At 43.9% G+C, this 16,915-nt stretch overlaps 1 protein-coding gene across 9 annotated transcripts in view; it reads right to left on the bottom strand.

The window, feature by feature from the left end:
• Window positions 1–16,915, bottom strand: part of Rbpms (RNA binding protein, mRNA processing factor) — a 152,306-nt gene that overhangs the window by 39,421 nt on the left and 95,970 nt on the right. For all 9 annotated transcript variants that reach the window (XR_004772478.1, XR_003480268.2, XR_004772476.1 and 6 more), the window contains exon 5: window positions 13,020–13,170. Coding sequence is in view for 5 of the 9 variants with exons in the window: in XM_035452938.1 (XP_035308829.1) it covers window positions 13,020–13,170 (151 nt within the window). In the remaining 4 variants the exon portion in view is untranslated. The remainder of the gene's footprint in view (window positions 1–13,019; window positions 13,171–16,915) is intronic.

The following is a 16,915-nucleotide window of genomic DNA, read 5'->3' as shown; positions in this document are numbered from 1 at the left end:
GGGAAGCATCTACCTGGTGGGCTGCATCCCCCGCCCTAAGTGTCTTTTTTTCTAATGATCCCTGCAGGAGATACTTTAATTTCACCAGAAGAAACTACTAGACATGAAGAATTATTTTCCATTACAATACAGCTGAAAAAGCCTGAAAAGTGAGAAGAAACAAAACAAATCATAAACAACCACTGTTTTCAGCGTCCGTTCTTAATTTAAAAACCTTAATTAAAACACTTCCTCCTTTCTAAAGCTTTTCTAGGGAAAGCCATAGAGATGCCCTCTTGTGTAGACAGAGGAACTGCTTTGTCAGGTCCATAGACATCACTGAGCTCTACGTCGGCAAGACCAGCTCAGGGGCACCAGGGAGCATCAGTCCTGGGCCACACACACCCTCTCACTAGTGTGCATGACGCACATTCCCACTTGGCCTCACTGAGGCAATGCTGTGGGTGTCTCTATCAGAAAAAGTTGCCACTATTCCCAGCCCCTGGGCATTAGAAAGAAAGGCTGCTTTCCAGGAAAGCTCCCTGAGAATGTGGGAGTCCATGACACTCACAGGTAGGAAAAAACAAAGAAATGAAAGTCAGCATGGTGGTGTGTGCCTTTAATCTCAGCACCCAAGAGGTAGAGGCAGGCAGATCTCAGCCTGGTCTACAGAGTGAGTTCCAGGACAGCCAGGTATGCACAGTGAGACCTTGTTTCAAACAATCCAAAAAAGAACGAAATTAAGTTAGCAATTTCCCCCACAAGCATCAATACAGGGAGAGATAAACCCTCATCAATCTCACACTGAAAACTCACCATGAAAGGATAAGGATTAATGCCGGTAGGGGGTGGGCTACCGCTAAAGCCCCCGGAATCAGGAAAGTCTAGTTTCAGCCCCCAGTGAAGGAATGGAGAAAAGAGCAATGGACATGCCTTCCAGCTAAGAAGTTGCTACGTGTGGTGGCACAGACCAACAATTCCAGCACTGAAGAGGGGAGGCAGGAGGACCAGAAAGAAGCAGGTTAAGATCAGTAAGGACAGTGGAAGAGGTGTTCCATCCTAGGCATCTGAATCCGGTCTCTCCTGCTGCGCGGCAGTCAGGGCGAGTACAGTCTATTCGAACCCAGGATGCATACCCGTTCAAAGGGCAAAGGGCACTCCTGAACTCAGCAAACCTTTGATGTCACTGCCCTTAACTCTGTAGGCAACAGAGGGACATGAGAACAAAGAAAAGGCCATGAAGATGAAGAAAATGACAAACCCCAGAGAAGGACCTTTTTCTCAAGAAGGCTAATCACTATGAAAACGAAAACTGCTAAAGCCAGTGAATACTATATTGCCCTCACAGAGAACTAACAGTCGTAGAGAGAGACCACCCCAAGTTGATATTAAGTAAATAATGGCCAAAGTCTATTAAGTATAAGTGGTGCATTTATGGTTTTAGTTATACTATTTTCATTACGTTTGGAGTGGGGGGGAAGGGAGAGGGAGAACCCCCCCAGCAGTAATACAAACCATGGAGACACCAATCTTTTCTGTACAAGTTTCCCCAGGGAAATAGCTCAGTCAAGTGAAGTGCTTGCCTTGAGAGCATGAGGTCTTGAGTTTGATCCCCACAGTCTATGTAAAAATGCTAAGTGGATCCCCGAATGGCCAGCTAGCTAGTCTATACTAAGTAGTGACTCACAGGTCAGATTTCAGTTGTTTCAAATGAGGTAAAGATGGCAGTCAAAGTTATTCCACGGTGTACACACACACCAAAACAAAAACCAAAACCAGGTTTCTTCTTTAAAAATCACTAACAGGGCTGGGCAGTGTTGGCAAATGCCTTTAATACCAGCATTCAGGAAGCAGAGGCAGGCAGATCTGTGAGTTCAAGACCAAACTCCAAAGCTCCAGGGGAAAGAGAGAAAAGAAAAGAAAAGAAAAAAAAAAAAAAAAAACCAACAGATTCCATGAAGTATGAGTCCCAAGTATTGGTGACTTCTACTGCCTGGGGAATGTTTTGACCAATGATGTCCTTTTGTATCTGTCTTTTCCTTGAAGACACAAGGCGCGGGCATTTTAATACATGTCTTACTTTCCTACCAAATTAAGGCTTCTAGCAACACCTAGAAGGTCTTGCTCTCCTCATGGGGAGAGGGCAGAGGGAATCAGCATTTGGCTCACTCTTATGCCTTTTCATACGTCAAAGGGAGAGGATCTTGCCTCACACAGCTAAGGGCTAGCAACTCCACAAAACTATATTTGTGGTAGTGGCTAAATTAAACAACAGCTTAAAAAGTCACACTCCTAGTCACGCACTTAACAACCTCCAGCTCCTGAACTCTCCTATAGCCCCAGAACAGCCTGGCCAATGCATTCATTCTGCTCTGTAGGAACCACAGAACTAAGGACCCTGCTAACTAGCCCATGCCAGAACTCAAAACTACAGAATCTTGGGACAATAAAAATGTTTTAGGCAAAACAAAAATCACCTAAAAGGTTTAAAAAACAAAAAAAAAACTAAACCCCACCAAACCCTTCCACAGGAGAGGTACTTGGGCAGAGTACTGTTGGTAAGGGTGTGTTCTGGTAAGGGGTAAAAATCTAAGCCTGCCATTTGCAGATCAAAACCTACATGCCCTGCATGCAGCATTCCTAGATCTAGCAGGTTAGCAGCTTGCCTTGGCTGCTTCCTTCTGCTGAACACAGCTCTTCAGTGCCTTCTGGGACTCCTTCTTCCTTTAAGTTTAGATCTGTGCATGGGCTTCTCCACAAGCCCAGCTACTGTTTTGCACACAGTCTGCTTCCTGAGATCTTCCCCGAGCGGCTGACATGTTCAAAGCATCCCAGAAGCCCCTCTGCCATCCTGTTCATGGCCCTCAGCCTCACCGGGTGTTACGTCTTGAAGACTACTTTCAACCCTTGTTCTGCCTCATGCTACTGGTCCTCACAGGCCCGTTTTCTCTAGGGTAACAGGTGAACAGAACTTCTCTCCCCCTCCCCAAAGTGTTGGATAAACTGAAATGAGAGAACTGGGACAGGACTTCACTGTTGCTTCCTGTATAGGGCTGTTAATGTTTGACAAGCTTGATCTCCTTGACCTTCAAGGGGGTATTTCATTAAAGGACAGAAAGACACTCCTCCACCTCCTGCCACTAATTATACTACTTTGTTGAAGTAGATACATAGCACTTTGTTAGTATAGCTGAGCTCCTAGAGGCTAACTGCTGCAGGATGCAGAGGAGGAGACCCAAGACCTCAGTTGGGAAATGTGTCATACTGAGGCTTTCCTCCTCCTCCTTGCACTCTCCCAGCAGACATCACATCTGTTCATCTTTCGGGAAAGAGCCTTGGTCACAGGGAGTTCACGATTAGGTATGAAATCCACAAGGCCAAAAGCTGGGAAGGAAAGGGATGATGGCATCGAAGGGCTGAATAACCCCATTCGATCGGCCATCTGTATTGTTTACTTGCTGTTTTTCACCCACCATATTAAAATACATTCTCCTGGAATAAGATAATTTTCTGTGTCTAACTTCCACATATATAGATACTGTTAAATCAAAATAGCTGCATTATGGCACGGGGCGGGGGAGGGGGATACCAATGAATATGAAGAAATCATGTATACACATTTTGAAGACTATATTATGACGCCTTAAAACCGTGATGCTTAACAAATGTCTAATGTTTAAGTTTCCTGAGAAATCAGAAGGCAGGGCAAATAGCCTGGGTCATTCTTTACCTGGAGGAGTGTCCTTGAGAAGAACAGGTATCCTTGTCTCAGTGAGGCAGAAAACTTGCTGAGCCCCAGGCCCAAGCAGCCTAGCTCTACCCTTGCCAAACTCCGCTGCTGGCCCGTGCAGACTCCCATGGCCATGAAACCACAAGCAAACAGTAACTTTACATACTTACCAATAGTTTTTTTTTTTCTTTCTTTCTTTAAATGCTATTATTTTTAAGTGGGTGGCTTGAAGGAAAGTCTTGAGTAGCCCAGGATGACTTTGATCCAATCCTCCTGCCTTTACCTTAATACTGGGACCACAGGTGTGCACCAGTTGCTTGGCTTATGAAGTGCTGGGTGTAGAACCTAGGGCTCAGGATTGCTAGACATCACTTGTTTATCTTAGACTGGCTTAGAGCCATCTTTATATCTCAGGCAGGTGCCAAGCTTGTCTGCAGGCAGAGGCTCTTAGGCTTAAATTTAATAAGAGTAAAGATGTATGCAGGGGAACACAACCATGAAGACAAACAGGAAGGGGGAAAAACCCACCAACAATTGCAAATAATATTGATACCTGCTTTGCTAAATGCACTAAATAAAAATTATTCCAGTCAAAAAAAAAATGCCATTAATGTAAGTAGAATATTTGGGGGAAGAGGGCAGGGCATCCTTCACATTCCAAAACAAGTAAGATAGGCTTTAGCTCCACATCTGTGCAAATCTCTTTAATGTTTAGTTTATTAAAAGACAACTAGATCCTCACATCTGCCTCTAATTAAATCTATCTCAACACACTGTTTTGATTCTAGTACATGAGAAAAATACTGCCTCGAAGAGTTGTCAACCAAACCAGACAAGCTGTAGATTCCCCCCCCCCCCAACCCTGCCTTTTTCAAAAAGTTTTTCTGGTTTTTCGAGCAATATAGGGTTTCTGTGTATAGCTTTGGAGCCTGTCCTAGAACTCACTCTGTAGACCAGGCTGGCCTGTAGACCAGGCTGGCCTTGAACTCACAGAGATCCGCCTGCCTCTGCTTTCCAAGTGCTGGGATTAAAGGTGTGCTCCACCAATGCCCAGCTGCTGTGGATGCTTTTTATGGGTAATCTTTGATATTACAGCAAAAGGTGACAAAAAACACAATTCTTTACAAAATTAACTTTCTAAGCTAGTGAACACAACAATCGGTTTCTGTCTAATCACACCCCTCCCACTCAAGGTCCCTGTCCTTCCCCTTCTAAGACCCTTCTGCTTGATGTCACAGATAGTCAGATCCAGACTCCACAGAAGAGACCATGTCACGTGTCCTTCTCGCAAAGAAAACACGACCTCTGCCCATAGACCAGACAAGTAGCAGCTTTGAAGGATATGTTGCATAGTGGAATCTAAAATGTCAATGAGAATCTAAAATGCTACATTAGAATCAACTGTTACTTTTAGAAGGATTTTCTTCCTCATCCATGATTTTGTAATAAATCATGTCATTCGAAAAATACTGGTTATGCTATGTGTATCTTCCAAATGTTGACTCATTTCACTATGAAATAAAAAAAATCCACTAGCTTCACAGCTATGAGTTGGGAAGCTATAACTCTTGGGGGTAGAAAAGTTTTCTAAACTAAATTTTTGATTAATTAAAAGCCTTAATTTCTAATTAGAGCTTTCATTTTATTGGTCATAAGTTATTTTCCTTAAAATGATGAGCTGATATTGCACATTTGTGAGAAAGCCTGTCTGCTAAATCTTTGCCTCTAAAGAGGCAGTTTCTCCGTGGTACCCATTAAAAGGGTCATGATAATCGCATCGCTCAACTTACAACCACAGAAGCATGTGGTTTTTTTTTTTTTAATTTTAATTTAAATTAGAAATGAGATTGTTTTACATGTCAATCCCCATTCCCTCTCCCTCCCCTGCCTCCCACTAACACCCTATCTATCCAATACCATTTCTGCTCCCCAGGGAGAGTGAGGCCTTCCATGGGGATATTCAGAGTCTGTCACATCCTTTGGGATAGGGCCTAGGCCCTCCCCCGTGTGTCTAGCTGAGGGAGTATCCATCTATGTGAAATGTGCTCCCTGCTTTTGTTTCTTTCGTGTGTTTTTATTACATACATGCATGCGCATGCGCGCAAACACACACACTCACATACTTATGCGACTCACTGGTGCACTTGCAAGCTGAGACGGATGAAGGGTATATTTGTTTCTGTAGTGATGGGGACAGAACCAAGGGTCCCATTGACTATGGCCACGTGATCTACTGCTGATTACTAGCTCAGCTGAAAGTGTTGCCTCAAAGACATTTTTTAGATAAAATTTTATTTTTTAGTAGTAAAAGTGTAAAGAATATAGTTTTAATTAGCAAATGTCAATACCACTGTCCTTGTATTTAAAAGGCCAGTGAGTTGGGCATTGGTGGCACATGTTTTCAAGGCCAGGTCTGGTCTACACAGTTGAATTTCAGGACAATAAAGGCTAGAGAGAGAAACCATGCTTTGAAAAACAAATAAATGATAGATAGATAGATAGATAGATAGATAGATAGATAGATCAATAATTGTGTCCACCACTCTACAATGAGGGAGGGGAACTATTCTCATGAGGGCAGCCAGGGCTTAGGGATATAGCTCAACAGGAGTAAAGGGCAGAGGGCTGAGGGTGTGAAGAAACTGTTTAAACAGTTTAGACTTCATGAACCACCTGGGAATGGGTCAGAGACCACCTAAGGGTTGGAGGACCACACTGAGAACTGCTGTGCTGCACAGGCAGCAGCTGCTGCTTATTCGAAGACCACAAGGGTGGGAAGAAAGAAGAAACAGGAATTTGCAACAGTGGTTGGCAACAAAGACCTGACAAGCAACTGAGGAAAGATGACACTTGAAGCTCAAGAATGGTGGCACAGACATGGGAGGTCAAGGCTAGGCTAAGTTACAGGAGACCCTGTCACAAATATAATTAAATCAAGGCTACCGGCCCTCCTGGATGTCTCCTATATACTTAATGCTAACATAAATACTTTTATCAGTAAACCTGGTTTACTGATAAAAAGCACGGGTGGGGAAATTATCCCTTAGGAGACGAACTAGACGTGTCTGTGAGGGCATTGCCAGTCAGGCTTGAGCAAGGATGGAAGCAACTGAATGTGAACAGCAGCTTTCTGAGGGTTGGGACCTGGGGCTGAATGATAGGAAGACCACAACTGTGGAGCATCTCTCTGCTTGTGACTGCAGATACAATGTTATTACCTCTCACTGTTTGCAACTGAGGATACAATGTTACCGCTCACCTCCTTCTTACCACAATGCATTCCCTGTCATCATGGACTGCACCTTCAAACTGTGAGATAAGCTTGTCATGAACTTGATCACAGCAATGGAAAAAGTACACACATCAAAACTAACCAGGACAAAGAACTCAACATTTTCTTTGCCAGCATAATAATATTTTCTTTTAATCCCAAGAGCATGCTGGTGGGAAGATGGCTCAGTTGCTAAGGTACTAGCTACATAAACACCCAAGTACAGATTCCCAGCACCCACATAAAACAGAGAATGGCTGTGGTCTCCCAGTGCTTGGAGGGAGGGGTTGGAGTCAAGCCTGAGGCTTGCTGGCCAGCTAGTCTAGCCAGTTACTGAGCTCCAGGTTCAACGAGACCCTGGCTTTCAAAAATGAGGTGGGCTGTGACAGAGAAAAAAAGATGCACCAGGTTGACTTCTGTCCTCCACATTCACCTGTACAAAGGTGTGCACACATGTACACATGAGTCTACCTCTCCCAGCAACGCACCCAAATGCTATACATAGACTGTCTACATTATGAAAACTTAACATAAACAACCGAGGGTTCCCAGAGTCACAGTTCCGCCCTCAACCCTCACAAACATGCAAGATAGAATCTTTTCTTTGCTTCCTGTCTCCGGTCCAAAAGGTCCTATATATGGAGAGTGGGAGTAGGGTTCCCAGCACCTCACTGTCAGAGCAAGCATGGGATAGACAGACGTCTTCCATGTTTGCAGTAGCATATGGTGCTCTGGAAAACAGAAGCACAGAACTGTTTTATGGTCATTTGGAGCTTCAGACAAGGAGGATCTCCCCCCCACACACACACACACACATATTATGGACTTCACAGTTCTGAGCTTTCACAAAATCTCTTCAGATGTAAAGCTCACACAGTATTAAGTGGGAAACTCCAGGGGTGTGGCAGGAAAATAAACAAGGGTTCTGATTCTTCTAAGGGTTAGTTATGCCCTGCCAGCTATGTAGTAATTACATACATGATTTGGAGGCTGCAAGGGCAAGGTGAGTTTATAAGGAACAGGGTAAATGTTGTTTAATTCCCAAATACAACTGTACATTAGAATCACCCAAGGTGTGTCTAAAAATTCAGAGGTAAAGGGGCTTGAGAGAGACTTGGTCAATAAAGTGCCTAGCCGATGGGCAAAAGTTCAATTTCTATTGTCTACAATGAAAGCCAGGCTCGGTGTAACGTGCTGTAATCCATGGAAGTAGAGTCAGAAGGGTTGAAAAGCTACAGGTCCCATTGAAAAACTGTGTGTGTGTGTGTGTGTGTGTGTGTGTGTGTGTGTGTGTGCGTGCGCGCGTGCGCGTGCACGCGCGTGCGCGCGCGCGCGCGAGCACACACGGGGGTGGGGGTGCATGCAAAGACAGATCACCTGAGGTTAACATCTGGCCTCAACATGCACTTACATATACACACACATCTGTGCACACAATTAAGAGCTAAATCCTCTTAGTTTAGATCCCACAGAAGCAAAGCCCCCCACTGACTTGGGTTCAAACTCAGGAAACTGGTTTAGTGCAGAGCTCTGGGGTCCACTGACAATCTGCTCAAAATGGGATACAGGGCTAGGGATCCAATGCCCAGCACTTTAAGAAGCTTGGCCATGGCCACCAAATACCAGTTATCTCAGCACTTGGGAGGTGGAGCAGGAAGGCCAGAAGGTCAAGGTCATCTTCAGGTATTTACTGGGGTTAAGGCCAACCAGTCTTTAAATTTAAAAAAGAATGGACAAGGAGATCTGTTTAGTCTGAGCAAAGGCTCTAATAGGTGTTGGCTGCCTCTGCCTTTAGGTATACTATAAGGGGCAATACAAGGTATATTGCAGTTTAAACTCCATGCACATGATGATAAACTCAAGCAAAGTTATACTTCTTATGTATGTGCATTTCATTGTATGCCAGAAAGACTGTATCCTGGGGAAGAGGTAGCTAGAAAAATGGCTCAGCAGTTAAGAGTGCTTGCTGCTCTTCCAGAAACTGACTTCGGTTCCCAGCACTCACAAGTGGCTCACAAACGACCTTAAGTTAACCCTCCCCTGGCTTCCACAGGCAGTGCACACACATGGCACATACACAGACATGCATTTAAAGATTGCATATATTTTTTATAGACCATTACTGTGTAGCTGCTTCCACATTTTCTGGCAATAAGCAATTATGACCGAATTTTAAGACATAAAAACAAATCCATGGCATGTTAAAACATTCCAGGTACACGTCTTGTTGTTCAATGTTGAGTGTACGAATGCAGACAACTATAGGAGTCCTAACAGTGAGAAGCAAAGGGCACATTACATACATATTTTTATGTTCACATATCAATGTATTATACATGGCTGGGCCTGGTGAGACTGGACTATACCCAGATATTCAGGAACCTGAGGCAACCATTGTAGGTTCAAGGGCATTGAACCCCCCCACAGAACCACTGCATTATACAATAAGGGCTACAAGGAATACTAACTTTTTTGCTTTGTTGTTGTCTTTCAAGACAGGGTTTCTCTTTGTAAAAGTTCTAGCTGTTCTGGAACTCGCTTTGTAGACCAGGCTGGTCTTGAACTCACACAGGCCTACTTGCCTTTAGAGTGTTGTGATTAAAGGTGTGCTCAAATTAAAGATCTTTTTTGTTTGTTTGTTTGCTTGTTTTCATTTTTCAAGACAGGGTTTCTCTGTGTAGCTTTGAAGCCTATTTTGGAATTCACTCTGTAGACCAGGCTGGCTTTGAAATTGCAGAGATCCGCCTGTCTCTGTCTCCCGAGTGTTGGGATTAAAGTGTACCACCACTACCTAGCTCAAACTAATGACCTTATTAGTGAAAATGTAGTTAGTTTGAGTGCAGAGGTTCACACCTATCAACAGTGGTGAGAAGCAGACAAACAGGAGAATGCCTTTAAATTCAAAGCCCGCTTAATCTACCCTGGAGCTCCAGGCTATCCAGGGCTACACAGTGAGAACCTGCACAATACACTGCACTCACCATCCCAAAAATTAGCTAGGAAGACATACTACTTTTCTGGAATTGTACCACTCACTCTTTCTCGTAAACCCACAAGGAAGGACAATTGACTGCAGCAACAAAATACTGACACCCATCAACCTAAGAGGAAAGAACAGGAACCCAGATGATCAGAAAATATAAAAATAAAAAATTGGATTACCTCTTGCCTACTACCCACAAACATTTATGTCTTCCTAACCCTGGCATGGGTAATCTTGTGGTATGGCCTTGTTAGCTCTTAGAACCATCACATGACTAAAACATAACTTTCATCTTATATTTGAGAGAACAGGAGCACAGAAAGATTAAAGGCCTTTGTGAAGGTTGCTAAACGTGATCACTGCTTGCCAGAATCAGAATTGTCAGATACCTTGGGGTCTATGGTCAAGGCCACGATCACCGTCACACACCTGGTTCCTGACTCTTTGCTCCAGCACGATCCATGCGTGGCTGGCACACACAGGAGTCAGGTGCCAACTAGATCAGGCCGTGGCAACTCTCATGTCCTTCCCAATGGGGCCAAGATTATCTAACAACCGTGACTGCCATCAACTTTGTGGATTGACAGCTCTGTGAGGCAGTAACCATAGCTTCCTTCTTTCCCAGGATGCAGTACACTGGGCCCTCATCTCAGTCCAACAGGTTGAGAGTTGAGTGCAAGTAAATGTTTGTTGTATAATCAAATCAGAGAACACGCTTCCTTTAGAGATGACAAGGAACACCTTCCGGGCTAGCCACGTGACAGCACTGACAAAAAGCAGCATTCATGTCAGTTCCTCACAGCCAAGGACACAAGCCCTCTGGGCTTTTCCAACCCCCAAATTCTAAGTCCCCGGCCTCCTCCAGCTGACAGGAAGTTAAACAGATCAACGCTGCAAGACAGACGGAACTGGACCCACCAGTCCACCTCACTCAGGCACTGTTAGTCTGTGATGGGATTCTCAGAAAATGTCGACCCTGGAGAGGACACGGAAAATCAGTTCCCAGAGGGGAGGCTAGTGGATGACAAGGTCAGCTAAGTTACAGTGGAAGGCAGTTTGTCAGCACCCCTGCTATATAAAGAGAAAGCATGCTAACTTTAATTTTCTCAAGAAAACACTATTATCTGATTTTCCAAAAGCACAGCTTTGGGGGGGAGCAGGGGCAGGGTGGCATGGCTTGGTGAACACACACACACACACACACACACACACACACACACACACACACACACACACACGGGACACAGGGCTATTGGGAGAGCGCCTGAAACTCACTATTTAGCTTAGGCTGGCCTCAAACTTGTGGCCATTCTCCTGCCTCATCTCACCACCATCCCACCCCGCCACTTGACCCACGCTGGGCAATACAGGTGTTGAGGTACCACACCTAGCTTCAAGTTTGTTTTGCCAGGAGCAGGCCCAGTAATTTGATTGTGCCATGGAGATTCTCTGACCAAGAATGGAAAAGAAATGAACAGTGTGGCCAGACAGCCCAGCTCTGTGGACATGTGACTTCAGGGCCCTAGGGATGGCAGGCTATCTGTCTGTCTGTCTGGTCCTTAGCCACTTGGTCCATAGGTCCATAAGAAAAGCAGTCAGATTAGAGATGAAAGTCTAAAACTTGGTTGGTTTGTCACCAGGGTGACACTTCCTATTTAAATTAATCACTTTAGTGATGCTGAGACCCAAGGCAGGCATGTTTCTTTTGCACACAAGACACAAGGCATTCTAAAAGTATTCTTTGTAAATGTCCTACTGAGGAACCCTCCAGACACAAAATGTTTCCAGAATTCAGACAGCAAGATTCAAAGTTCAACTTACTCATCCACTTACTTTACTAAATAAATATATGTATCACAAAGCGCTGGTCTAAATGGGTCAAGATGTAACACAAACTATTCTCTGAAGATACAGTTCTATATAGACTTCCTTCCTAAACATTCAAGTTACCTAGGACATGAAAAAGCAAAATAATCCCGCTCCCCCCACTTTGACTTTCTTCTCTGGCTCCATAAAAAGCTTTGTGTTTGGCAGTGGTGGGGAATGAACCCATTATCTATGGTTTTCATGGTTAGCACCAGTTCCCTTAAGCTCACTGGGCTCCACATAATTAGCTTCCAGGAGGATCTGATTGAATTTGATGTTCACATGACACAGGGCGAGCAAGGAGCCCACGTGCCTTTTAGCTACACCGAGAAGGGCACTGAAGGGGAAGCAGGCAGAGGTCAGAACTCCGTGCTATGGGAAGAAGATCAAAAACCATGAGACAGAACATTCCAGATAACTGCGTAACCTGGACTTCTATGGGTGCCCTGCCATATTAAATCACACATGGCTCTGTAATGAGAGGGAAAAATTAAAGTCTATCTCATGCCTCACTTCTGCACTGATTGAGCATGAGAACAAAGATAAAGTCAGCCTTTTAAAGGCATTCACTCAAAGGCAGAAGTCATGGTCTGCACAGTTAAGGCCATAAGCTCGACCATGTGGGGTAAAAATCTTGTTCAACAATTAGCCAGGGTCCTTACATAAATAATTCAAAACAGGAAACCTAAACTTCTCTAAGCCTTTACTGATCTTAGAGTGCTAAGCTCTGACTGCTCCTATCTACCTATTCTCCTTGTGTCTCTCCTCCTGCAGTTCTCAAAACAGGACAGCTTGCTTCCCAACATCTGCTTCTTCTACTTTTAATATTTTTCCAAAGCCAAAAAAGAGTAAAGAGAATCCGAGAACCAGCTGCTCCTTCCAAGGATGGGGGCAGGGAAGACAGTATGGGCACACTCACAATGGCTGACAACATGTCAAGGAAACCCAGAAAATGGAAACCTATCAGGAAGGTGTGGTCCTGTTCAAGCTGAACCATTTTTTAGGATGGCCAATCACCAACAAGAGGGCCATCCTCAGGATTTAGGTAGGAAGAGCAGGCTATTGGGTCACCAAAATGGCAAACAGGAACTAGCAAGCTTGTCATCCCATAGTGTTATCGCACAAGCAGCCTATAACAACTCTTTGCTGTTGCCGTTGCTGTTTCCCAAATGAAAAGTAGATCAACTTACATGGCTCTCTGGCAATGAACTGAGGTACAGTGTTGGGCAAAGGAGTACTGGGGTTTGGAGTCCCTACGAGTTTGTTCTTGGCCATCTTCGTGTTTGCCTTAGCAAACTCTAGTCGTAGTGTTTGCGGGATTTCAGGATCGAAGCGTATGCCCTTTGGGAAAAAGAACAAATGGAAGATGTAACCAGAATGGTGACAAAATGAACATACACTAAACTCTGGCCTATCAGGGAACAAGGTCAGCATTTTACAAAAAACATGCAAAACCCATACTACAATATGACCGGAAAACCAGGCAAACTAGCTCGTGCTACTAGAATGAATATTCAGTTACGGGGATGGGCAAACATCCCTGTTCTTCATGAACATTGTCTAATCTGCCTTTTAAAATGCAAACCAGAAAATTTGTAACGCAGCTTAAAAACTTTGACTAGATGCTGCCACTGAGAGTGGAAAATATGACTTCGATCCAGAGAGTGACTGCTGGGCACGCTAGAGTTTGACACCTGAAATCCTGGGCAGGTCGCACTCTGAATGACACTATAAACAGTGAAATTCTCCAGTGCTTTTATAGTGTCTTTACTCTGTTTCCAATTCAGTTTTAGAAAGGTAATACAAGTCTCTGCATACTCAGAACATTGGAATTAAACAGCTGCAATACTTGAAATGCTGCATGAATTTTCTAGGCTTGAAGTGGTGAAATCCTGACTTCTTTTATGGTTGGTTTACAAGGTATGAGGAAAACAAAAGACTCCACAGGCCTGAGATGAAAGTAACTTTAGTCACTCATCCCTATCACTGCAGTTGACGGTTTAAAAAAAAAAAAAAAAAAAAAGACAAAAACCATGTTTTGGCCTGAGCATGGTGGAGTACACCTTTAAGGCCAGTACTTGAAGGCAGAGGCAGGTAATCTCTGAACTCGAGGCCAGCTTGGTCTACAGAGCAAGTTCCAGGACAGCCAGGTCTACTCAGAGAAACCCTGTCTTGAAAAAACAACAAGAAAAATCATGTTTCAATAAAACAGATCCCAGACACTCTATAAACTACAAGATTTATATCAAGTAGATTTCAGGACTTTCTCACTCAACAATCTCTCTATTACCAAGCAAAACTAAGAGCCTAATGAAAACCGTTCAATGCCAGGAATCCTAGACATTACCAACAGGGTCAAAAGGGCACCCCAGATTTGGATCCCCATTTCCTGCAGTCCTAAAAGTGGGGTATACTAAGAACACACTTTTCATTTATGTGGGCCTGGTGGGTCTCTCACATCCCTTCTTTTCTGTTAAAGCTTTATCTTTTGAGAACTTCGTATACTGGTACCACTTCCCACCTTCCTTCACTGTTTCTACAAGAACTTAGAATCTCTGTACACCAGAATGGAGGACTCTGAACCTCACAGCTTTAGTTCCAAATCCACAAGGAAGAACCAGTGGATGATATTAACAGGGAGTGGACAGCTGCGGGCAAGTAACAGTCCTGGCCTAGAGATACTTATTCCTGACTTCGTTATTTTGGGGGAAGAAAACCATTAAGGCTAGAAAACACAGAGAAGGGGTAGAGAGGACTGCAATGAAAGTGAAAAATAGAAGTATCAGTTTTATGAAACAATGAAACAAAACAAAAACACAAACCAAAGTTACCTTTGGAGTCCCTAATTAGTGAAACCTCTGTATTGTATTGTATTGTCAGAACACACAGAAGGAAACAAATCTGAAGAAGCAGCACTGCTTCCATTCCACCAACTTACAACTGAGACCCACTTTACCCTATTGGCCCCATTAGCACTGGTTCACATCAGTTATCTTAGCACTTAGGGGGAAAGCTGAGGCTAGAGGATTGATTATTAGCTCGAGTTCATGGACAGCCTGAGCCACAGAATGGGACCCTCACGACAAATTCCATATTCCCAGCTATGAACTAAATAAGTGTCATTGCTGAGAGGCATCGCTGTGTTCCTCTGGAAGGCCTTGCACATACGCACCACGCATGGCAGATGCAGCTGCAACAAAAGCAGTAGCAGCACACACTGTAGGAGTCCTCTACAACACTAAAATCCAACCTTCTTTGCAAGCATAGTTTTTTAAGCCTGAGCCTGCATCAACCTGAGGACCTGCTAACAAAAGCATCCTGGGTCTTGTCAATCATCCCCTGTAGCACTTAACCTTAGACAACAGGGGTAAACATCTGAATTCTATACTTCATCTCATTTACTAGAATCCACCAGGACAATCAATGTGCTTGCCCTCTTGCACAACCAACCTAAAACATGCTGGACTAAGCCTCCCTCCTCCCTGCCCCCTTCTCTTGTCTGAGCTAAAATAACATCAACATCATATTCCAAATCAAAGTTCCAGCATCTTATTAACGAAAACAAAACAAAACAGCTCAGAAGTTAAAATGACCTAATTTGTTTGGCAGCTTATTGGGAGGCCAGAGGCTCAGAACACAAGCCACATTCCGCCAGCATCTTTAGCAGCAATACCATATTTGGCAATCAATACCCTGATCCACACTAGGTTTCTATCCATAGGGATTAGCCAAGTCCCAAACATTTTAAATGGTACAGGACAATGAGCTGGGGGAACGAGATCATGCAAGGGAAAGGGAAGGGAAAGAGAAGAGAAAGAACATGCCATGGGGGGATATACCTTGTGCTTTTAATTAAAACCCAGTAAGATCCCTCTTTAGCTACAGTAACGTGCTATTAAATGCTGTCAGGGTGAGTCTACAGGCAAGTGAAGCAGGGACTCTTTGCTGTTCAGAATCAACTTCTGCTCCTCCAGATAATGATTTTCCAAAACACTGTGATGAAAAGAAACTTTCTCTTCAAAACACAAATGGCAGCCAGTTTACATCGATCAGAAAAAGGTACGATCTAGATACCAGTATTAAATGTGGGGATAAAAAAAAATTCTTATTTACAAGCCAAGCAATCCAGCTGCTACAGGGGCAGGCAACAATCCCCAGCAATCCAGATCGGGTATGACCTGGAGGCTAAACACGGCAGCCTGTGTGAGACGACACAAGGCTTCAGACACCAATGGACCCTTGGCAGTCTACTGCGTATCAGAGGACACATGGGCAGTTTCATGAAAGGCTGAGTGACCGGGAGTGTGGAGGAAAGTATGGTGGAAAAAGTGTTACCACACACAGGCCTCTATACACAGCTTTTACCACTACATAAGTTTTACAAGCAATTATTAACTTTAAGGACTGTTCTGTGTTTTCTGACCCTGTATCTAATCAGGAATCATACAAGGCATTTACCTGTTACATGTTTAGTCTCCTTGACATTTTAAGAGTACTGACCCTTTGTTTTGTAAACTGTTTCTCATTTTAGTGTGTGTGTGTGTGTGTGTGTGTGTGGCGGTGGGGGGGGGATTCCTAACTTACATTCAGCAATATTTCAGTAGGCACACGATGTCATTTTGGACCCTCCTCCATTAGTGACAGGAACTCTGATCATTCCCAACATTTCCTCTAGTGTAAGGTCACTAATATTTTATTTTTGAGTTTGTTTCTTTACAGACAATGTATCACTGCAACCTAAACTCAGAGAGGCTCTACCTCAGCCTTCACAGCACTGGGAATACAGCCATGGATAGGAGAGCCACCATGCCTGGCTAGTTCTTCCTAACTACTAAGTACATTAATAGAATGGTCCTTCCAGGCTTTAGAAACACCTACTTTCTCATCAAACCTACCATTAGTGTAAGACTTACTCTATGACGGACAGCCTCATTCTATCCAAACCTTGTCTCTTGGCTCTCCCATCCATGGATTCAACTGCTTGCAGACTGAGAACATCTGCCATCCAAAAGACAACAATGACAAGAATCGAGAATACTAGTTTTAAGAAGGTTTAGTAGAGCAGTGTGAGGTGTGCTAGCACCTA

Source organism: Cricetulus griseus (assembly GCF_003668045.3).
Source record: "Cricetulus griseus strain 17A/GY chromosome 1 unlocalized genomic scaffold, alternate assembly CriGri-PICRH-1.0 chr1_1, whole genome shotgun sequence".
Taxonomy (NCBI): Eukaryota; Metazoa; Chordata; class Mammalia; order Rodentia; family Cricetidae; genus Cricetulus; species Cricetulus griseus.
Note: the sequence above shows the minus strand (reverse complement) of the source record. Positions and strands in the feature narration are given on the sequence as shown.